Source organism: Megascapheus bottae, chromosome 16 (genome assembly GCF_031878675.1).
Source record: "Megascapheus bottae isolate mThoBot1 chromosome 16, mThoBot2.hap1, whole genome shotgun sequence".
Lineage (NCBI taxonomy): Eukaryota > Metazoa > Chordata > Mammalia > Rodentia > Geomyidae > Megascapheus > Megascapheus bottae.
In genome coordinates, this window is record NC_143524.1 from 38115380 (window position 1) to 38140530 (window position 25151).

The window sequence follows — 25151 nt, forward strand, 5'->3', positions numbered from 1 at the left end:
TATTCATATAAATATATCTTATACCATGTGGCATTTTGTGACAAGCTTCTTAGTAAAATACTTTCATGGTTTTTCAATGTGGTAATGTATGTCACTATGTGATTAGATTTTATGGATGAATAATACTCTATAGTAATTATATATATAAATCTATATCACTGTGCCATGTAGTATGTGTGCTACATGTGTCAGCAGTGCCAGAATCATCCATTAAGAATGAGAATTTCAGAAGAAAACTCATGTTAAATAATTAGCTTAATTATCATGGTCACACAGAAAATTAACGTTACATGATTTAAAAAATGATTTAAAGAGAGCCATTAAAATCTCTGTAAAGGCTGTAGTCTGGTTCTTTGCATTGTGCCTAAAAGGTTTCCTGGTTCTGAAGCACTGTAGTTAGTAAGTTATCATCAGAGGAGGAGCTAGGCAGTGATCACACAGAGTCTCTCTTAGCTGTGTTTCTGTGACCCTATAATTATCTCAAGATGGAAAATTTTAAAGCAGGAGGCAAGTGTGGCCTAGTGGTAGAGTGCTTTTCTAACATGCACAAAGCCCTGGGTTTGATTCCTTAATACCGCCCATTCAGAAAAAGCCTGAAGTAGTACTGTAGCAGAAGTGGTAGAGTGCTAACTTTGAGAAAGCTCAAGGACAGTGTCCAGGCGCTGAGCTCAAGCCCCACGACTGACAAAAATTAAAAATAAAAGTGTTATTTGAAGAATACAATATTTATATTGATTTTTAAAATGCTAGTGAATGATATGAAAAATACTAATGAATGAAATATAATTGTCTTTCTTTGTAGGTATGTAGGGAGGTAAAATATTGTGGCTTGAGATTCCAAACAATAGCCATAAAATATAAGTAGTCTTTTCTATTTGGCTTAAGAATGATGGATACTACCTTATTTGTAGTAATGATATGTTAATGTAGTTCTTCATTGTGAAAATATACATTATTTTTCTTTATAAATACTGCTTTTGATTTACAAATACTACTTTTGATTTACATCTTATATTCTTTAAATCAGTTTATTTAGGTAACTTTAATTATACAATATGCTAGATGTCCCAACCCTTTGTACAAGGTGAAAGTCCATAGAAATAAAAAGTAACTTTTAGTCATATACCTTCCCCTTAGTAATATGTTAGAATAATTAACTTCCTTTTCTGTTGATTGTCTTCTTGCATATAGATTAGCTATTTTGGTTGGGATCCTGTACTCCAAACATTTCCTATCCCATCAATTGTTGATCATTAAAATGTAAAATACATACTTTTGTTTAATAAAATCTTACTTTTCAGTATTAATTTATTTGCCTAAGAATTGAGGTATCATTAGAATCTACTCTATGAAATTATCTACTGACACTTCAAATCTGAATATACAGTCAAAATAATGAAATTGAATGCTTTCAGTACAGTGTATAACAAGGGAAATAATAGAGACTACGTGTTGGTCGTGTTAGTAGTTTTTTGTTTTTTGATTTTTTTTTTTTTTTGCCAGTTCTGGGCCTTGAACTCAGGGCCTGGGCACTGTCCTTGGGCTTTCTCAGGGCTAGAGCTCTACCACTTGAGCCACAGCACCATTTCTGGCTTTTTTTTTTCTATGTATGTGGTACCAACAAATCGAACCCAGGGCTTTGTACATGCTAGGCAAGCACTCTTATCACTAGGCTAAACTCCCGGCCCCATGTTAGTAGTTTTAAAATAATACTTCTGTTCTTTTGTCTTGCCAATGAAGCTTAATGCATTTGTAATTTCTTTATATTCCTTTGTTAGTTTCAATAATGGATAAAGTGACAACAGTTTTCAACAGTGCGCAGAGACTAGAAGTTGTTAGAAACTGCATTTCATTCATATTTGAAAATAAAACTCTGGAGACTGAAAAGGTAATAAAATGCCATTTTTCCTAAGTTAGCTTTTATGATTGCCCTTTCTGATTTACATGTTGATGTTACCAATTGTCCTCTCTTATTTTGTTCCTTTTCCTAATGAGATGTTCTTTTGAAGCATGCTGTACATATGTAACATTTTTCTTAGTAACTGATGGTCACAGTTGTGAACATGTATTATAAGAGGTTGCTAAAGCATATACAAATATTTACCCTTATGCTAAGTGACCCCTCACCACTTCATGTTGGGAGGTTTTTCTTTTAAAATTGGTGGGGGGAAGATGATGTGTGTGGGGAAGATGATGTGTGTATCATTTCTGTATTTCAAGGTTAAAAATGTTGTAGATTTTCTTATGCTTTCTTTCTTTCTCTCCCCCATCAACTCTCTCTCTCTCTTTCTCTCTCTCTCCCTCCCTCCCTCCCTCCCTCCCTCTCTCTCTCCTTCTCTCCCTCACCTTCTCTCACTCTCCCTCTCCCTCTTTCCCTCCTCCTCTTCTCTCTCTCTCCTCCCCCCTCCACCTCTCTCCTTCCCCCTCCACCTCTCTCCTTCTCCCTCTCTCCTTCTCCCTCTTCTCTCTTTCTCTCTGTCTCTGTCTCTGTCTGTCTCTGTCTCTCTCTCTGTCTCTCTCTCTGTCTCTCTCTCTCTCTCTCTCTCTCTCTCTCTCTCTCTCTCTCTCTCTCTCTCCCTCTCCCCCTTCGCCCCCCCTTATCATTTGTTTCATGGCAGTTATTATAGTTTGAATTCTACCTTATAGCCCCTTATGCTTGCTAAGTACACTAGGAAACATTTGAGCCATGCCCAAGTCCTTCCTTTGCATTTCGGGCTTTCTTTTGCATGCTTTCTATGACATAATTTGCCCTCCTACTCAGACATTTTTCTTTACTTCTTCTTTGCTCCTTTGTTCTCACTGGTCACTCTTTTAAGTTTTCTAAGTTAAGTAAGCTCATTACTATTGTGTATAAATTAACTAGCCTTATATGATTAACCAAGAAGGCATTCGTAGTGTTTTTGTAATGAGCAAAAAGTTTTACTGTATACATGTAGAAATACCTATGATATCCTGAGTTCTTTATGATATTAAGGAGACATTGCTGGGTGCCAGTGGCTTAGGCCATTGACTTTTACATCATATTTCAAATGTCATGTTTAACAAACAAATATTCAGGAAGGGAATCTCTATATACAATCACTGGCACATAGATTTTAGAACATAATTAAAATTAAGCTGTCATAGATACATGTTAATATATATAATAAAACATATGTCTATAGAGTATATAGCCCATCATAGATCTTTATATCTTTGTAGTTATGTTTATATCTCCAAGACCATGTCCATAACCTTGAGTACCCAAATATTGAGTCATCACTGTTGTACTGTTTAGATCTAATATCCACATATTAAGGAGACCATGTGCCTTTTGTTCCTTTGGTCTTGACTTATCTCATTCAACATGATTTGGTCTAATTTCATCCACTTCCCCGTGAATGCCATTATTTTATCTTGTCTGTTGGCTATGTAGAATTCCATTGTGTATATGTACCACATTTTTTGTATCCATTCATCTGTACTTGGGCATCTGGCTATTGTGAATAGTGCAGAGATGAACATAGCTGAGCAGGTGTCCTTATCATATCCTGGATTATGAGGCTCAGGATAGATACCCAGGAGTGGTATGGTGGGATCGTAGGAAAGGTCTCTTTCCAGCTCTTCAGTAAACCTCCAAGCTACCTTCCAGAGTGGCTGAACTAGTTTACATTCCCACCCAGAGTGCAGTAGGGTTCCTCTTTCTCCACAACCCCGCCAGTATTTGTACTTGTCTGAGTTCAGAATGTTGGCCTTTCTGATTGAGATAAGGTGGTATCTTAGGGTTGTTTTTATTTGCATTTCCTTTATGACTATGGATGATGAGCATTTTCTCATATGTTTTTCTGCCATTTTAACCTCTTCTTTGGATAAGTCTTTTTTTTTTTTTTTAATTTTTTGGTGGGTCATGTAGCTTGAACTCAGCCTGGGCACTATCCCTGAGCTCTTCAAGTCAAGGCTACCCTTGAGCCAGGCCCCACTTCCTGTTTTCTAGAGGTTAATTGGAGATAAGAGCCTCAGATCCTTTTGTGCCCAAGGTGGCTTTGAACATTGATCCTCAGATCTCAGCCTCCTGAGTAGCAAGCCATCCATTTAATAATTGATTTGTTGGGTTTGGCTGGGGGGGGGGGGAGGAAGGGTCTTAGTTTCTTGAGTTCCCTGTAGATACTGGATATTAAGCTTTGTCTGATGTTTTATTGGTAAATATCTTTTCCCAGTTGGTTGGCTTTTTACTTTAATAGCTATGCTTTTATCTGTGCAGAAACTTTTCATTTTTAGGTAGTCCCATTTGTCAAGTCTCTCTCCAGTCTGTTGTGACCCTGGGATTCTGATCAGGAGTAAGTTTTTTCCTGTGACTATGAGTTCCACCATCTCTCTGACTCTATCATGTAACAGTTTCAAGGTTTCAGGTCTGATATTGAGGTCTTTGATCCATTTTGAGTTATTGCTTGTGCATGGTGACAGGCTAGGATCAATTTTTAGTTTTTTGCATGTGGTTGCCCAGTTTTGCCAGCACCAATAATTGGATAGGCTGTGTTTGTTCTACTGTATATCTCTGGCTCCTTTGTAGAATTATGTTAACTATAGGTATGTGGTTTTATTTCTGGATCATCTATTCTGTTCCACTGATCTTCTGGTCTATTTTTATGTCAATAGCATGCTGTTTTTGTTGTTATGGCTCTATAGTAGAGTATGAAGTCTGGTATTGTAATACTACGTGCCTTGTTCTTTTTGCCTAGAATTGTTTTGGCTATTCTAGGTCTTTCCTTGTTCCATATGAACCTTTGGATTATATCTTCTATTGCAGTAAAGAATGTCTTTGGGATTTTGATGGGGATTGCTTTGAATTTGTATATCAATTTTTGCACTATTGCCATTTTCCCTATATTGGTTCTCCCTACCCATGAGCATGGGATGTCTTTTCATTTCCTGATGTCCTCTTTAGTTTCTTTTGTTAGGCTTTTATACTTTTTATTAGATAATTCCTTTACATCTTTGATTAATTTTAATTCCCAAATATTTTATTTTGGGGGCTATTGCAAATGGGATTATTTTCTTGATTTCTCCTATTCATCCACTGACTTTTGCAGGTTAATTTTGTATCCTGCCATTTTGCAAAAGTGGTTTATTAGATCTAGGAGTTTGGGAGTGGAGCTTATTGGGTCATTCAGGTATAGGATCATGTCATCTGTGAATAGGGATAGTTTAATTTCTTCTTTCTCTATGTGAATTCCTTTGATGTCCTTCTCTTGCCTTACTGCTCTGGCTAAGGGTTCCAGCATTATACTGAAGAGAAGTGGAGAGCATGGGCATCCCTGTCTAGTTTCTGATTTTAAGGTATATGGTTCTAGTCTTTCTCCATTTAGTATGATACTGGCTGTAGGTTTGTCATATATGGCTTTAATTCTTTTAAGGAATGTACCTCCTATTCCTATTTTTTCTAGTGCTTTCAACATGAATTTAGTGTGTTTTTAAGTTTGCCACATAAGCTACTTTTAATTTTCCTTGCTGGTTACAAATTTTTAAAATCTACAAATTTACCTATTCTATTGTTTTTCTTAATAGCAGATCACCTCTTCCCTAGAAGCTTACTCTACCAATTCCTTTGGAACAATGCATCTGAATTTTCAATATGATAGTTTTTGCAATAGTACTCTGTGGTCACTTGTAACTCTCTTGTCCTCAGACTCTTCCTGCTGCACTGAGAGCCCTTAAAGGAAAGGCAGCAAGACAGTGTCTTACGGATGAACTGGGTTTACATGTGCAGCAAAATCGGGCAATATTGGACCATCAGCAGTTTGACTACATAATAAGGATGATGAATTGTACTCTACAGGTAATTTTTTGGTTCAATCAGATTATTCTTTTCATTTCAGAATACTTTTTCCAGGAGATTTGGTACTGATATATATGAAATTCTTGAAACTATCACAGCTAAGAAGATGAAAAGCCAATATTTATACCATTTTTGCCAAAACCTTTATTCATTACTTAATACAAATATTGATCTATGTTACCTATTTTCTCTTGAAAATACTACATTGTTTCACTGATTGTTGTAATGTAAGCAGTCTCTTTGAAAAGTCATGTGCAAAACATTGAGTGAGCTGGGTGCAATGGCTCACGCCTGTAATCCTAGCTACTCATGAGGCTGAGATCTGAGGATTGAGGTTCAAAGCCAGTCTGGACACTAAAGTTGGTGAGACTCTTATCTCCAGTTAACCACTAGAAAACCGAAAGTGGCAATGTGGCTCCAGGGGTAGGATGGTAGCCTTGAGCTGAAGAGCTCAGTGATAGCACCCAGGCCTAGAGTTGAGCCCATTGACTGGCCAAAAAAAAAAAGAGTGATATGAATGACTTTATATCAGTTTTTAATTGTATTATTAAGGCAAAGGGAAGTGAGTACTCAAAATAATTAATGATCAAATTATTTATAAAACACATTGTATATGTAAATCCCGAAAAATTCCACACTAGACACATTGCTGTTCATGCCTGTAATCTTATCTATTCAAGAGGCTGAGAGCTGAGAATTACAGGTCAGGAAAGTCCATGAGACTCTAAGCTTCAATTACCCATCAGAAGATCAGAACTAGAGTTACAGCTCAAGTGGTAGAGCTCCAGCATTAAGGAAAAAAAAAAAAAAAACAAGAGACAGTGCCCAGGCCCAGAGATTAGGCCCCAATATTGGTACCCAAAAAGGAAAAAGAAAAAGTTTTTGTTGAACTTCACAATGGTTCTATAATCTTATAGAGCTAATCTTCCCATAAAATAGTGAAGACTGGAATTAGATGGAGCAAATTAGTCTGGACTTCTTGTTTGATATTCTATGATACTGGCACCCTGTTCTCACAATTTCCCAGGAGAAATATTCTTACATACAATTAATATTATTATAAATATAATATTAATATAATATAGTATTATAAAATATTATTGAAACCAGGTATTAGTGGCTCATGTTTGTAATCCTAGCTACTCAGGAAGCAAAGATCTGAGGATTGTGGTTTGAGGCCAGCTCTAACAGGAAAGTCTATGAGACTCTTGCTTTCAAATTACCAAAAAGCTAGAAGCGGAGATGTAGCTCAATAGGTAGAATGCTAGCCTTATGCAATGAAAAAAATCGAATGTCTAAAAGGAGTTTAAGATTATAGTAGTTGAGACAGTGTTGATTTTGTTCAATTATATTGATTAAACAGTAGAACAGAATAGAGCATCCCAAAAGAAATACATTTACATATGGAATATGATGGACAGGAAAATAGCATTTTCTAACCTAATGATGAACTAACTAGTAAATAGTGCTGATATACATTTGGGTGACTACATAAACATAATATACGCTTGACACAAAAGATATACACATTACTCACACCATAGACGAAAGTGAATTCCACGTGGATTAACGCAGAGTTTTAACTCTAGTTTAAGTACAGAGTATATATTTGAGCACTCTTATGAGAAGAGTAAACACAATAAACTTGTCCTTAAAATGACTACTGGGCCAGGAGCGTGGCCTACTGGTAGAGTGCTTGTCTAGCATGCATGAAGGTCTGGGATCGATTCCCTGGTATCACATACATAGAAAAAGCTGGAAGTAAAAAAAAAAAAAAAAAAAAAAAGCTACATGTCTTTTGTTACTTTGCTTTAATAATTTTGCTACTCTCCATAAATTGTAGAGACTATAGGAAACTATATTTAGGCAATTCCTTTATTTCCTAATCAGATTAAAATTATAAAAACTGTCTGATGAGCTTTTTCTATAAAATACTTTTTGTGCCTTTCAGAAGATGAAATTTTAAAGCTTTAAGTTTTACTCTTAGTTTTAAGTATTACTCTAAACTTATTTTTAGCACATACAATTCATCACTTTTCAAGTACTAGGAACTCAGGCTACAAATCTTTTCCTCATTTGAATTATCATTTCTGGAAAAGGAAATGTGTGTGAATTTTTTACTGCTATCAAGTTCTCTCAAATTCATAGACACTTTATAACTTTTAATTATTTCACAGATAGAAGATAAATAGATAGATAGATAGAAAGAAAGAAGTCATTTTCAGTTGTGAATGTACTTGCATGAGATACTTTTGTTTAAATGAGTTCTTACTGACTTGGGATTTATTAACATTTGTATTCTTGTTTCAAGAATATATTTATGGGGATTTAACATTACATTCTGAACATTTTTTTAACAAAAGTGAAGTTTTAAGACAGAGAGTCCAAACATCTGTGTTGATGTTTTAAGAAAGAAACATTAACTAAATGAACTGATTTTTAGTTAGTGATTCAAAAATGTAAGTAGTTTTACTTTTCATGACCTAGAAGTTATTCTGTCTTCCCTGCCCTCAAGGGAAAACTAAATGGAACAGGAGTACTGCCAAAAGGCTATTTTGTTTATCAAGCTTTCTCAGTGCCAAGGTAATTTTTTTTACAGCTCTGGTTAATACAGGTTATAGATCCTACATATCTCATTATAAAGAATTAATTATATTTTAGCCTTTTTTGAAACAAAGGTTACCAAAATCACAAGATAATCAAAAGAGGTAAAAATCTCCATTTTATCACATGCACAATTTTTTATTGTGACAAATTCCTAATTGTCTTTTAATAATAAGTTATAATTTGAAAGCTGGCTGAAATCCTCCATAGTCAGCATGATGATGAGCTCTATAGTATGAGGAACATAAATGATTTTTTTCTATAAATCATGATTTTGAAACATTGTTTCTCCAAAGAAGTTTCTAAATGTATTTCTCTCAGTAGTCCTGTGAAAAGGGCAAATAGGGCAAACCAAACCCCAAGTAGTTTGTGAAGGCAGATTTTTATGAGCAAGATTAAGCACCGCCTGGACCAGCTGGTTGAAAGATTTACATCTGGCTAGAACACTATAAAGAAGAAGCAATTCCCATTTAGTAGCAGCCTTCCACCTTTATTGCCCAGTGAAGCAGTTCTAAATCTTTTTAGGAATACTTCCAGTTTAGGCTATTACGATTCTCACTTTGGTTTAAAAAAATAAAAACTTAAAATTTAGCAATGACCTTATATTAAGGATGTGAACCAGTATGAATTATTGCCAACATGAAATTACCAGTTTGCCGGAATATAATTAAAATAGTTAAAATAAAAGATTGACTATGAAAAGAAACAATAATAGGAGACAGACAAAAATGGCCAACTAGATTTGAATTACATAATCAAAGTAAAAACTCAAAGGATGGAGACAACTATTGTTAAGATGTTCTCTGTAAAATGATCTTGAGAATAAATGTAATCTAAGAAGTCACTTTTTTCTAGAAATTAACACAATGATTTTAAAGTTTATGTAGAAATATAGTAGACTTAAAATACCAAAGTACACTTGAAAAATAACAAAATTGGAGGATTTCATTTCAAAACCTATCGGCCCAGAATAATCTGGACATTCTTGTATTGACATAGCTTCATCACATGGATCAGTGGGGAAAGAGCATGCAGAAGTAAATCCATATTTATCACATGTTGACAAAAGTACCAAAACAGTATAAACAGAAAAAGCCAGAAGTGGTGCTGTGGCTCAAGTTGTAGAGTGCTTGTCTTGAGCAAAAGAAGCTCAGAAATAATGCCCAGGCCCTCAGTTCAAGCCTCAAGACTGACAGAAAAAAAGAGAAAGAGAGGGAGGGAGGGGGAGAGAGAGAGAGAGAGAGAGAGAGAGAGAGAGAGAGAGAGAGAGAGAGAGGGAGAGGGAGAGGGAGAGGGAGGGAGAGAAGGAGAGAAGGAGAGAGGGAGGGAGGGAGAGGGAAGGAGAGGGAGGGAGGGAGGGAGGGAGAAAGGTGGTAGAGGAAGGAAGGGAGGGAGGAAGAAAGGAGGGAAGGAAGGAAATGGGGGGTAGAAAAGAGAATCTTGATAGGTACAGCAATGTGACCCTTTAAGTTAGGACCATCCTTTAATTTGCTTTTCTCTCTCTTCCTCAAGATTTTTCCTCATTCTAATGGTTACTTCAGTTTCCTTTGAAAATTAAAGATATTCAATCAATTTTTAAATATAATTCTATTATTATCATTAAAGTATTGCAGAGGGGTTATTTCCTAAAGATTACGAGTACATTTCTTTTTCTTTTCTTTTTGCCAGTCCTGGGGCTTGAACTCAGGGCCTGAGCACTGTCCTTGGGCTTTCTCTAGGCTAGAGCGCTACCACTTGAGCCACAGCACCAATTCCAGCTTCTCCTATGTATGTGGTACCAAGGAATCGAACTCTGCTCTTTGTGCCTGCAAGGCAAGCACTCTACCACTAGACCAAACTTCCAGCCCATGAATACATTTTTTTCTTGGACAATATCATCCCTTCTTTTGCTTTCTCCCAGTTTAGATAGTCTATGTCACTTTTGTGAATCTATATACGTGACACATTTCCAGGGTGAGGTTTACAGTTTAAGAATAAGGCCCAGAATTTGGCCTATTGGTAGAGTGCTTGCCTAGAATGTATGAAGACCCAGGTTCAGTTCTTTAGGACCATTTACATAGAAAAGCCAGAAGTAGTGCTAGGGTTTAAAGCATTTCTCCCTATGTCCTTTCCTCGTGGGTACTAAGCATGCAGTCTATCATGGAGCTATGTGCCCAACTTAGAGCATTCTTTTTTTCCATATATTTGTTATTGTAATTAATAGAAAGGTTACATTATATTCACCAAATAGAAGGTGCATTGCTTCACAAACATTGATACTCTTTCTCATGTCTTGGTCCCCATTTCCCTCCCCCCCCCTGCCGCCTCATCTTGTTTTCCCCTCTTCCCTATCCTTTTTCAAATAACCAAATAAGCATATATACAGATAACAAGATAAAATACTGTAACAATATGAGCTAACCAAGGGACAGCAAAAGAGATGAGAGATAACATAGTATATTAAAGACAATAATCACTCATTATATGGCTTTTATTTCTATATCCTGGAGGTCCTTTCACTTAGTGTCATATTATATGGCCTTATGTATCTAGGTTTTGCTCTATTGTAAATCTCTGCTAGGAGAGCCCTAGGTTTCTACTGATTGTGACAAATGAGGGAAACATTGAGCCTAAGTTCCTTTGAGTCTGGCTTACTTCACTTAATATGATTTTTTTTCATAAGTGTTTCTATTTCCTTACAAATGGGGCGATGTCGTTCTTTCTGACAGCAGCATAGAATTCCATTATGTATAAATACCACATCTTGTTGATCCACTCATCAACTGAGGGGCATCTTGGTTGGTTCCATATCTTTGCTATGGTAAATAGTTCTGCAATGAACATCATTGTGCTAGTGGATTTAGTATGTCCTTGTTTCTGGATGGTTGGGTAAATGCCAAGTGGTGGAATTGCTGGGTCATAGGGGAGCTCCATGTTTAGTCTTTTGAGGAACCGCCATACTGCTTTCCATAGTGGTTGAACAAGTTTGCACTCCCACCAATAGTGTAATAGTGATCCCTGCTGGCCACATCCCCTCCAGCATCTGTTGTTATTAGTTTTCCTGATCCTGGCCATTCTAACTGGAGTGAGGTAGAATCTTAGAGTTGTTTTGATTTGCATTTCTTTTATGATCAAAGATGTTGAGCATTTCTTCATGTGTCTATAGGCCATTTTTGTTTCTTCTTCAGAGAAGACTCTCTTTAAGCTTTTGGCCCATTTTTTAATGGGATGGTTGTTCCTTTGGAGATTAGTTTTGGAGTGATTCAATTTTTTGAGCTGTTGATATATTTTAGATATGAGGCCTTTGTCTGTTGTGTGGTTAGTGAATATCTTCTCCACTCTGTAGGCTTTCTAGTTAGTTTGCTAGCTATGTCCTTTGCCATACAGAAGTTCTGCAGTTGAATGCAGTCCCACTTATCCAGACTTTTAGAGCATTCTTTTGTAATTACTGTATATTTCATAGTGAGTGGAACTCAGTTTTCTTATTTATCAAGTCTATAATTTTGAATGATCACCAGTTTCTTTTAAAAAAGCAAATGTAAGTTTCTAACAGCTACAAAAGAAACAAATAATTTGTTCCAAATATTTATCTACTTTTCAGCACAGAAATTACTGAAACTCAGTTCCAAAGTGGGGACAAAAGGAAGATGAAATTTAAAAAGAAAATGATACTTAATTCAGATTGTAGAAAGTATGCAACAGAGAAGACCCAGTTTAATAACAAGAAAGTGAAAAGATTACATTTTAGACTTTAAATTTGCCAGGCAGGTACCTTTTGAGGTTCAAATTAATAGTGTCTCTCTCGATCTATGATAAAAATCAACTTTGCTAAAATGGTTCCAAATGATTTTATTCTTTATCCTGAAGAGGCTGACTTTTCCAAAAAAAATTTTAAAGCTGTTTAATGCCCCATATTGATGTGTTCTATGATAAATTTTATAAACAATATTCCAGAGACCCTAAAGAAAATTAAAAGCCTAAAGAAAGGACAGCTATAGAAAGAAAAGACAGGTCATTTCTGTACTTTGGGAGGCTAAAACCCAGATATTAAGGGTATTGTAATGCAATGCAGCATTACTTCCCAGAACATATGGAACTAGATTCTGACTACTTGAGATATGACCAACCCAAACTGAAGTGTGCTAGTGTAAACTACGCACTGGATTTTGACAACTGAGTCTAAAAAAGGTATATGAACTATCTAACAATTTTTTATATTGACAAAGTCAGAATGATTATATTTTAGGTGAATTGGATTATATGACGTATATTACTATCTTTAATTTTGCTTTTTGATTTTTTTACCTTTTTTAATGAAGTCATTAAAAAAACTTAAAGTATGTATTAGCTTATTATATCAGCCATACATTTTTGTTCCAGTATTCAATGCTCAAAATTCAACTCAGGACACTTCTCTTGCTTCACTTTGTGTCTGTTCTTTAGATAGGTTAGGGTTAGGCATTGTAGAAAACATTGAGCTGATGTACATCAGAGTACATTGTGGAAAATATTGAAGAATATCAAATCCTTTGTAGAAATTTAGCCAACAGCGCTTTTTTTTTCCATGACTTGGGTTTGAACTCAGGACCCCATGTTTGCTAGACAGGAACTATTACACTGAATTTTCTCCTATTATGATGCCTATGTAGCTAAGATAACAGGTGCATACCTCCACTCCTACCTTCTGATTGAGATGGAAGTATTGTCCAGCTGGACTTGGATTATGATCCTTCCAGTCTTCACCTCCTGAGTAGCTGAGATTATAAGCATAAGCAACTGCACAAATGCAGAAATTGCTTTTTAACTAATACAACTAGCTTGAAACTCAAAGCTAAAATTCTCTTGGAATGTATTTCGGTCTGCTACACACTTCACACTTCAGTGATCTTTGCTTAATAGAAATCTTATTACAGTATTTAAAAGCCAGGAATTACAAACTTTTTCTTTATTTTTTAATTGGTCATAGGACTTGAACTCTGGGCCTGGGTGCTGTCCCTGAGCTCTTCAGCTCAAGGCTTCTGCCCTACCCTTGAGCCATAGTGTCACTTCCCATTTTCTAGTGGTTAATTGGAGATAAGAGTCTCATTCTTTAGTTCCGGGGCTGGCTTTGAACTGTGATCCTCAGATCTCAGCCTCTTGAGTAGCTAGGATTACAGGTGTGAGCTACTGCACCCGGCTTACACAAACTTTTTAAAAAACGAAAAAAAGAATTAGGTACAGAAACTTGGTCTATAAAGTAGAACAGTTTTCCCTAAATTCTCCTCTTACAGTTTATAGCATGACTTCCATATTCTAGAAGGAACCTGGCTAGAAAATGGTGGAGATCTACAAGCTGTTTAGAATCAAGAAATGTCCTTCTGGGGCTGGGAATGTGTCTTAGCTAGAGTGCTTGCCTGGCATGGATGAAGCCCTGGGCTCAATTCCTCAGTGCCACATAAACAGAAAAAGCCAAAAGTGGGGCTGTGGCTCAAGTGGGAGAGTGCTAACCTTGAGTACAGAGAGGTTCTCTCAAGCCCCAGGACCAGCAGAGAGAGGCAGAGAGAGAGAGAGAGAAAGAGAAAGAGCGCAGGCAAGTGCCTTCTACTTTATGTAACTTTGTATTTTTTTGATTACTTATTCAGGCTTATTTGTGTGTGTGTCTGTGTGTCTGTGTGCACACTAATACTAGGGCTTGAACTCAGGACCTGGGCGTTGTCCCTTAGTTTTTATACTCAGGGTTGAAGCCACACCTCCTTTTCATGTTTTTAGTGATTAATTGAAGATAATAGTATCATAGACTTTCCTGCCTGAGTTGCCTTCAAAGCACAATCCTCAGATCTCAGCTTTCTGAGTAGCTGGGATTAGAGTCATGAGTCACTGGAGCCTGCCTGAGGCTACTTTTGACAGGTTAAAAATAACAAACCGTAGTAAACAGTGACCACTGTGCACAAAAATTACATCTGGACTGAAATATTCTAGAGAGAATATTTTAGAGCATTTCATTCTCCCACACACATGCAAAGTTTGTCCCACTGTAGCACCGAATTCTTCCATTGATTTAAATTGCTTAGGCTCTTTATTGTGGAATTCAGCTCTAGACTTAACCTGTTTTGTTGTTAATTTGGGTATGTTTGGAGGCATGTTTTGCAGTTTGAGGAATGACTTTTCTTTCAATAATTCACCAAATTGTAGTTCAGCCAAGGTTTTGACCACTGGCATGGCCTCTTGAGACACATTACTTTGGAAATGAAGTAATATCTTTTAAGGACACTCTTCCCTAATGAGGTTTGTCAGAAGCACATATTGAGCCTAACATTGTGTTCTATAAACGTCATGAGACTAAGCTTCTAGATCTACCCTTGTGGCCAGGGTATTAACAGAGGATATCTAGGAAGGAAGGAAGGAAGGAAAGAAGGGAGGGAGGAAAGAAAGGAAAGAAAGGGGAGGGAGGAAAAAGAAGAAAGAAAGAAAGAAAGAAAGAAAGAAAGAAAGAAAGAAAGAAAGAAAGAAAGAGAAAGCAAGCAAGCAGGGAAGCAGAAAGAAAGGAAGAAAGAAAGCAAGCAAGCAAGCGGGGAAGCAGGGAGGGAGGGAGAGAGGGTGAAAGGGAGAGAAAAAGAGAGAGAGAGGAAAAGCAGAAAGAGAAGAAAAGAAAAAAGCATTCCCCTTCTTAGTTATCTTTTAATTAAGCCAATTGAAATCAGAAATGGAATTTTAAAGCGCCTTAGATAAATAAATAAAAATAAAAATGATTACACATTATTGAATCTAAGCTCATTTCTGAGTGAAGAAAAATAAGGTCCACAGAGATGAAGGGACATACTAGGAATGATTATGTTTTTTCCCCTATTTTCCTATATATTGTAGAAATTCTCTCTTGCTTGCTCTCTCCCTCCCTTTCTCTTCTCTCCCTCCCTCTCCCCCTCTCCTTCTCTCCCCACCCCTCCCCCCTCCCTCTTTCTCCCTCTTTCTCCCAGTCTCTCCCTCCCTCTCTCTCCCTTCCCCTCCCCCCACCTCTCTCCCCTTCTCTCCCCTCTCTCCCCCCTCTCCCTCCCCCTCATTCTCCCTTCCCCTCCTTCTCCCTCCCTCTCCCTCCCTCCCTCTCCCCACCTCTCCCTTCCCCCACTCTTGCTTCCTCCATACTGGCTGATATGTTACCATTTGAACCATGCCTCCAGTCAAGCATCGTGCAGATTATTTTGGAAATGGGATCTTAATGGATCTTTCTGTTCTCTGCCCCAGTGGTCTATGAACCACAAACCAACCCCTGGATCTCAGGCTTCTGAATAGCTAGGATCACTGGCTTGAGCCACTATGCTGGCTTAAACAAGTGACAAAATATTGGAAAAGGTATTTGAAAAGGTATTTTGGCTCACAGTTTTAAGAGGTTTCAGTCAGCGGCTTCACTGTTTTGGGACTCTGTTAAAGAAGTATGTCATGTTGGAGGGAAGCAGAAAGACCAAAAGGATTGTTCTGGCATCAAGATATGCCCTCAAAGCTACACTCCAGTGATCTCCTATCTCAAATTAAGACCTACTTCCTATTAATCCATCCCACAGAATTAATTTATTGATGTAGGTAGAGCTCTTATGCTCCAATCACTTCTAAAAAGCATCATCTGGCAACATTTCCGTACTTTTAGATTCAAACCATAATAGTTTCCAACTATAGTATTGTTTTTTCAGGTTTATTTAAAGAAAAGAATTAAACTCACAAATAGGTAGCTATACTAATTTTTTTTAATTTTTTATTAAAGAATTTATTAACATTGATTTTTACATCATATTTTAAATGACAAGTTTAATAAACAAATGTTCAAGGAGGGAATCTCTATTTACAATCACTGGGACTTAGTATTTAGAACTTAATCACAATTAGGCTAAGGGTTTGTATGTCATAGAAACATTAATTTATGAAATAAAACATGTCTATAGTTATAGGTTTTTATGTCTATATAGTTATGTTTATATTTCCATTACCATATCCATAGCTTTGGTATGCAGTTATTGAGTCCTCGCTCTTGTGGTATACTAATTTTGAAAGCTCCATGGTGGCAAAACATAATGCTTTTCTTGAGATGAAAATAATACACCATTTGTGTCTTGCAAAAAAAGTATGTAAAAGCTAATGTCTATTATAGTTATAGCTTAAAAATGAGTGTAATGTCTATGTGTGTGGGTTATTTTCATATTTAACCTATATATTTTATTTATTATTTTTTTGCCAGTCCTGGTGCTTGAATTCAGGTCCTGAGCACTGTCCTTGAGCTTTCTCAAGACTAGGGCTCTACCACTTGAGCCATAGCACCACTTCTGGCTTTTTCTGTGCATGTGGTACTGAGAGTCGAACCCTGGTCTTTGTGCAAGCTAGGCACGCTCCCAGCCCTAACCTATATATTTTAAAGCTGAAATTTAAACTATATGCAAATTAATACCAGTTACCTACTGACATATGAAAGAATGAGAGAACTAACAAAGAAAAGTTAGTACAGATAGTCTGTTCCTCTTCAAGCCCAGACTCTTTTATGCTGTTACAACACTTTTTTCTTCCTTCTATTGTGGTGTGTTAAACACACCAGTCTGCATTAGCTATCTCAGAGCCTGCCTGTTAGTACTACTAGCTTGTAAGTCCCTTGAAAACAATAATTTAAGTGGTAAGGATTATGTATGCAAGTTATTATATTGTAGGCACTGCGCTCATATGTATTAGATGAAAAGTAGCAAATCATGTATAGATAAAGTAAGCCTAACTCATTAAAACACTTAAATTTTCATCTTAAATAAATATTAAAAAAATATTAGCCGGAGCAGTGGTTCACGCCTGTAATCCTAGCTGCTTTGGAGGCTGAGATCTGAGGATCAAGGTTCAAAGCCAGCCTTAGTACAAAAGAGCATGAGACTCTTATCTCCAATTAACCTCTAGAAAACAGGAAATGGGGCTTGGCTCAAGGATAGGGTGGTAGCCTTGAGCTGAAGAGCTCAGGGACAGCACCCAGGCCAAGTTCAAGCCCCATGATTCAAAGTTTTAAGTTTCATAGAATAGAATAACCAAAGTACTTGTTAATGAAAACAATGTACTGCTTGGGTGCTGTAATCCTACTGACTCAGGGGGCTGAGATCTGAGAACAGACTTTTGCAGCCAACCCTAGCAGAAGAGTCTGTGAGACTCTTCTTTTTTTTTTCCTTTTTTTGCCAGCCCTGGGGCTTAAACTCAGGGCCTGAGCACTGTCCTTGGACTTTCTCTAGGCTAGAGCTCTACCACTTGAGCCACAGCACCACTTCCAGCTTCTCCTACATATGTGGTTCCAAGGAATCAAACCCAAGTCCTTGTGCATGCTAGGAAAGCACTCTACCACTAGGTCAAACTCCTGGCCCTCTGTGAGACTCTTATCTCCAATAATCTAGCAAAAAGCTGGAAATAGAGGTTAGGCTGAAATAGAAAAAGTACCAGCCCTAAATAAGAAAGCCAAGAATGAATGTGAAGCCCTGAATTCAAGCCCCAGTACTGATATCCAAAGGGGTAATAAAATACTAAGTTTCTGGGACAGTAAGTCTGGGGTGGACCCAGAGAATTTTCATATTTAACAGGTTCTCAAGTCACATTGATGTATGTCATATAGTAAGAACATGTTTTTAGAATTACTTAGCAAGTAGGCTAAGAAAATGAAAGATAAACTGAGGAAGAGAAAGAAGGAAGAGACAATGTACAAAATGAGTAGAAAAATTAGGTTAGAATTAGCATGGGGCCCTGACAGCATATCAAGGAATTAGAAAGACATAGCCTCTCTCCATACCTCCCTGCCGAAGACATCACTGCATTCATAGATGAATATTTTGAAATAAATGTACAAGGCACAAAGCCTATTATGCCTTTATTAGCCAATTATTTTGGTTCAGAAAGTTAGCCTTCTTCTACAGTTACTCCTTTAAAACCAGTACTTTAAGTGAATACTTTTCACTCCCCATTAAAATATTTGAAGCAAAGGTAAAATGATACTTTTAAATAATGTTTCTTCTTACATGCTACAGAAATAAAACACCTTATCACTCAAGTAGAGGAGAATCTAATAATCTACAACCTGATTAAATGTACTGAAAAACTAGGTTTTATATAGATGTTTGTGTAAAGCTTACCATACTAATTAATGTTTTTCTTCTCAATGATGATTTAGATGTCCAGATTAGATCGTATGAACTACACTCAACGTTAAGGTTTCTCTGTATTGGCAGCTTGACCCTGCTTTTGCCTCTTTCATACATTTATCTTCTTCCCCATCCATTACCAAGAATTAGGAGCAAGAGGAAAGCAGGATTATAAAGTCATGAAGATAGAGCCATTCTGTATGTCAGTTCTGATAGGGGCTGCATACACTAAAATCCATAGAACTGTATAACCAAGAAAACAGGCTCATATCTGTAATTCTAGATATTTTTAGGAGGCTGAGATCTGAGGATTGTGCTTCAAAATAAGCTTGGGCAGGAAAGTCTATGGGACTTTTATCTCCACTAAACTACCAAAAAAGCCAAAAGTGGAGCTGTGGTAAAGCACTAGACTTGAGCAAAAGAAGTTCAGGGACAGAGCTTAGGCCCCTAAGTTCCAGGACCAGTGCTCCCCCGCCCCCCAAAATTAATTTTACTGCATGTTATTTTAAAGTATAAAATAAACTTAATTTTTTTTCTAAGAGCTCTGAAAATATTGCTATAATTTTCTATTACTTAACATTGTTAAGCTTCTCTTTTTTTTAAATTTTTGGTCAGTCGTGGGGCTTTGAACTCTGAGCCTGGGCACTCTCCCTGAGCTCTTCAGCTCAAGGCTACCACCCTACCTACCCCTTGGAGCCACAGCACTCTTCCAGTTTTCTAAAAGTTAATTGGAGATAAGAGTCTTATAGACTTCAGTGCCTGAGCTAGCTTTGAACCGAGATCCTTAGATCTCAGCCTCCTAAGTAGCTCTGATTATAGGCGTGAGCCAATGGGCCTGGCTGAGTTTTTTTTTTTTTTTTTTTTTTTAATCTAATTCTGTTGGGCCAGGAGTTTGGCCTAGTAGTGTGCTTGCCTAACATGCACGATGACCCGGATTCCATTCCTCAGTACCACATACATAGAAAAAAGCTGGAAGTGGTGCTGTGGCTCCAGTGGTAGAACTCTAGCCCTGAGAAAGCCCAAGGACAGTGCTTAGGCCCTGAGTTCAAGCCCCAGGACTGGCAAAAAAAAATTTAATTCTGCTTTCTTTGTAGATAACCTGCTTTCTCCCTTCTGTTAGATATTTTAGATACATTCTGCATACTAGGTATAATAAAATTTCACCTGGATGTAACTTGCTAAACATAATTTTCCATTTCTTCTACATGTTATTCACTAGACTCCACATTTGAACACTAAATAGTTTTTATTATGACTTTTACTTTCAACCATCTATTTTCTCTGTTCCCTATTTGAGGCATAAATTTTTAGGGGCTTTAACTTCATATTCTAATGTTTTTAATTCCTGAACATAAAGGTAAAATAAAAGAATATTTTAAACAATTACATTCAGCACTTAAATTTTAAATACTTTTTCATAGTGTTCAAAGTCTCTTGAATATACTATTTATAGTTTACTGGAATATTTTTTCTTTTGCTTGTTTACAATACCATTTTTAGATTCAGTTTAGTACCTTATTGCATTTGAAAGGCAAAGAATAGAGGGAGCCAGGAGCTGGTGGCTCACACTTGTAATTTTAGCTGCTCAGGAGGCTAAGTACGAAGAACCTGGTTCAAATCCAGCCTGGGCAGGCAAGCCTGTAAGACTTAAGACTCTTGTCTCCAGTTAGCCACTAGAAAACTAAAAGTAGAGCTGTGACTCAAAGAGGTAGAGTGCTAGCCTTAAGCAGAAAAGCTCAGGGATAGTGCCCAGGCCCTGAGTTCAAACCCCACAACTGACAAAAAAAAAAAATCAGAGGATTTAAAGTTAAAATACTGTAATAACTCTCCCTAGGATTCAAATTTCCAGCTCTGCCATTTGTGGCTGTATCTAAGGCAAATAATTTATCCTCTGGAAACTCAGTTCCCCTCCTTCATCCTACCCTACCCCTCCTCTTATATAAACACACAAAAAGAACATAATTATAGCATCTATTTAATAGAAATGTCATGAAGATTAATGGAATAATTTGTGTAAGTTCATAATTAAAATATGTCTGATCTTTAGTAGACACTCAGTGAAATATTAGCTATTGTAGTTTTGGGGTTTTTTTAGGTTCTAACAAATACATAGGATTTTTAAAAAGCAACTAAAGGACAGACAAACTTGGGTCCATTCATTTAAAGAACACAACTTAGTATTTTTTATGCCTAGTATTTACTTTCTATATCAGTGTCATGTTACACATAATGATAGTGTTCAAAACTGCCACATTCTTAATGGATTTTAAAGTTTATTTTAGCATTAAATATAGTAATGTTATTTTGCCAATGTTTGTTGATAGCAATTACACTTGGAAAAATGGGAAAATAAGTGCATTCGTATGGAAATCCAGAAGGAAAAACTAAGTGACATAACAAGTCATCAGTGGTCTTAGGGGTACAGATCTAGAAGATGATAGATAACAGGTTAATTAGAGTTGCAGCTTAGATAGTGGGTGTTCACAAATCTAGCAGAAAAGTTCCATTACTGTGCTGTATCGAACATAGCTAAGATTTATGAACAAGAAAGGAATACCATATAAAGGTATTTTTGTCCCATTAGAGAAGATGCAAATATTTTCAGTTACAAACAATTTAGCCCTGTTTTTTTAGCTATATCTAATTAAAGTCAGTTCTATGCCTTTCAATCCCATTTTATCCTTTAATGTACAAATAAAACATTTTTATTACATAGTTCTATAAAATAGGAATGTTGGCCCAGACAGTTCAAAGGTATGTAGGTTAAAATTATGAAGTAATTGAGGATAATGGGAAATTAAGATTTTAGGATTTATTCCTCTTCAATTGTAACAGGAAAATTAAAGATAAATTATATAACTTAAGTTCAGAATAAAGCATAAGTATTCAAGTCCTTGCAAGTTTAAAAATTGGCTGGGATGACTAACTACAATGCTGTATTATATAAAGCATAGAGGACTTCAGGATGTGTATTTATGGACCGATTCTCCAACAAGATAACTCCACTGCTCTGGAATGCAATTGCTATGTCAGTAGTTGTATTCTTATTGTTTTAGAATTTTTCCATCGTTCAATTTAATTAAGTTAGAATGTCTCTAACGTTATTTGTAAAGAATTCCATATTTATATTTTGCAATCAGCATTTGACTGGTGTGCAGGTTTTAGACATGAACTGTGATGTGTAAACACTTGTAAGATAATGAATAGCTCTTTCTAGTCTAAATGTTTTATGATTGCTTACTCCCTGCTAATTGGTCATGGGTTGAAATCCCTCATTGTTTAATTTTTCAATTTGTGGGAAATTTTTATAAATGAGTATGTAGGGGCTTCATATCACAGCTGTTGTCATTTAAAGTTTGGACAGCATCATTACAAATGAAGCCCTGCTGTGAAATCAAAGTCAAAAGGCATCTTGGCATTCCAACCATTTCCTTGGGAGAAGATTGCAGCTCAAGTCTGTTGAACTTTATTGCCTTGGGCCTCATGACAGTTTTCAGAAACATGCGAAGCATTTCTGTTAAAGAAATTCAGATGTGCTAGGACACAAATGATATTCTAGCTCATTCATAGTTAAGAGTAAGTCAGGAAAAACAGATTCACACTTTTTGCTATATTCTGGGATTCTTTTATTTAAAAAATCTATGGAGATAATTGAGACCATTAGAGGTACTATTTAGGAAAAAGTTTTAATTTTTTTCTAAATAGTGTCTATTTTAAAATATAACCCTAAACATGACTAAGGTAATGACTGCCTAAGTCTCTCTTCTCCCCTTCCTTCTCTTTACCTCCTCTTCCCTCTCCTTTCTCCTACCCTCCTTTTCCCCCCTTCTCTCCCTGCTTCTTTCTTCCCATTTTCTGGTGCTGGGGATTTATCCCAGGCATCTTACATGGAAGGTAAGCACTAAAATCATCTTTCAGTTGACTTTATCATTCTCTTTGGAGAAAGTTCTCATTGATTTATATTTCTTTTCTCCCTCTCCTTTCACATCTCAATACATATGCCTGAGAGAGAGATTACTCAAATAGTTTATTTTATATCTAAAAATTGTGGGGGTTTTTTTATTAAAGCAAAAGATTGCTTGATCCAACTTGAGATCTATACAACCAGTAACCAGAGTCGAACAAAGGTCCTCACAGAGACATCAGAAAGAACATAGTTGTCCTTTACATCTAACGATGTATCCTATTCAGCCAAAAATTTATCTCATTCCTTTAAAATATATTGGTTACCTTTTTCCTTCTTAGGGTAGAGTTTTCTAACTTAATTAGTCACACAGTAGATATTCAGTAAGTATTTTCTAAATTAGTAAAAAAATTACTCAAAGGAGTATCATTCTATTTCTTTAAATTGAATGCTCAATTGTACTATTTATTCCTGTTGATCCACTAGGTAGGGAGAAAAGCAGGCTCAATCGAGGTTCAGCAGGAAGCAGCATCAGAACTAGGAAGTGCTTCTGGGTTGCCTGACCAATAGCAGACAGGATTTATCTCGTGGTCATCTAGTTGTTGTTGTTTTCATCCAATATGCACAACAACTGGGGCAGGGGTAACTAGCTTTTGCGGTATTAGTTCTTAACTGTTTGACCTGTCAGTTACTAAAATATTATTACTAATATATTATAATTTCAGTACCTTTGTGAATCTTTCTTTTTGTATCTGTTTAATTTTGCCTTGTATATTTTGGGGGGCTATTATAAGTTTATATGCATTTAAATTGTTATATCTTTTTAAATTGAGCTATTTACAATTATGCGATGCTTTTTATCTCTAATAATGTTTTTGCCTTTAAGTTTATATGTTTAATTTGTAGCCACATGTGGTGGTACACACCTGTAATCTCAGCACTTAGGAAGCTAGCAGGAAGAGGTTTGCAAGGCCATTATGGGCATACACACATAGCATGACCCTGTCTTTAGAAAAAACAGAAAATTGACCTTACACTGTTTCTTGTTTGGTTTTGGTTGTACCACATACACAGAAAAACCCAGAAGTGGTGCTGTGGCTCAAGTGGTAGAGTGCTAGGTGGCCTTGAGGAAGCTCAAGGACAGTGCCAAGGTCCTGAGTTCAAGCCCCAGGACTGGCAAGAAGGAAGGAAGGAAGGAAGGGAGGGAGGGAAGATAAAAAAAAGTTTTAGAAAACTTAACTGAAAGAGAAAGAGGAAAATCTTGATTCTGTTTGTTCAGCATTTTCCAAATTTTTCCCTAAGTAACAATAGATACAGAGCTCATGTTTTCAGAGCAGTGTGAAAATATTTACATCACTACCCCTCACCAACTCCCTTACTAAAATCTTCCTTGAAGAATCAAGCTTCTTTTTCTTTATGTTATATTTATTAGTATTGTCAAGGATTCTGTTTTTAATATGAATTCTTTATATTTACTTTCCTATAGAAATTAATTTTTTCCCAAGAATGAATCCAGCTATGTAATAAATTGTGAAAGAAAACCTCTTTTCTTTCCCAAGGCAGTGTCCATCCTGGTACTCAGTACTGGACCTACTAAGTACCAGTAGAGTAGTGTTTTGAAATAAGCCAAAGCTGTCAATGATATATTTCTGGTTTATAGTATGACTCTTTGTCTTCTAAGCCCTGGTCTCTGATATCCACACGCTTATACAGCTCTAAATCTTGTACTGCTCTCCTTTTGAGGTCACCTTAGTTTTCCTCACACTCAGACTATTACTGGAAACTCAGAAAACTCATATTTCTACCCTAGGAATAGAATAAAAAATTAAGTACAGAAAAGTGTCATGAAAAATCATGGCACTGATAGGTTATACTCATGCTCTGGTGAATTTCTATGCTTTTTATAAAAAATTTCATCTGAAAAGTGGAGAAATTACACAAGAGTAATTTATATTTAAGATTCAGTTTCTGTGAGTTTAAATATGCATATTTGGTTATTTGAAGTCAGATAGGGAAGGGAATAAAACAAGATGAGGGGTGGGGTGGGGGGAAGGAAATGGGGACCAAGACATAGAAAGGGTATCAATGTATGTGAAGTAATACACCTTCTATCTGGTGAATATAATGTAACCCTTCTCTTAATTACAATAAAAGATATATGAAAAAAATGTAAAACTAAAATAGAAATGTCTGTTTCTCAAAAACCATATAATGAGTGATTGTTGTCCTTAATGTACTATATTATCTCTCATCTCTTTTGCTGTCCCTTGGTTATCTCATATTGTTACAGTATTTCACCTTGTTATGTGATATATTGTATATATGCATATTTGGTTATTTGAAATCGGATAGGGAAGGGAGGAAAACAAGATGGGGGGCACGGGTGTGGGGAGGGAAATGGGGACCAAGACATGAGAAAGGGTATCAGTGTTTATGAAGTAATACACCTTCTATCTGGTGAATATAATGTAAACTTTCTCTTAATTACAATAAAAAAATATATGGAAAAAATAAAATCAATTTATATCTAAGGTTCAGCTTCTTTGAGTTTAAAATCACACAAACATGAGTAATGGTAAATTAAGATGTGAATAACTGACCAGAAATTTGCATTTTCATAGAAATAAAGTGTAGTGTTTAAGGTTGGGTTTTTATTCACTGTACCCGGCCTCTAGGAGGGAAGACAGTTGTAGCTTATGCTGCCCTTGAGCCCTGTGTATTCTACCTATGA

At 36.4% G+C, this 25151-nt stretch overlaps 1 protein-coding gene across 3 annotated transcripts in view; it reads left to right on the forward strand.

The window, feature by feature from the left end:
- Sbf2 (SET binding factor 2) overlaps positions 1-25151 on the forward strand; it is a 250978-nt gene that overhangs the window by 139638 nt on the left and 86189 nt on the right. For all 3 annotated transcript variants that reach the window (XM_090348160.1, XM_090348161.1, XM_090348162.1), the window contains 2 exons: positions 1779-1888; positions 5666-5815. In XM_090348160.1, coding sequence (XP_090204286.1) covers positions 1779-1888; positions 5666-5815 — 260 coding nt within the window. The remainder of the gene's footprint in view (positions 1-1778; positions 1889-5665; positions 5816-25151) is intronic.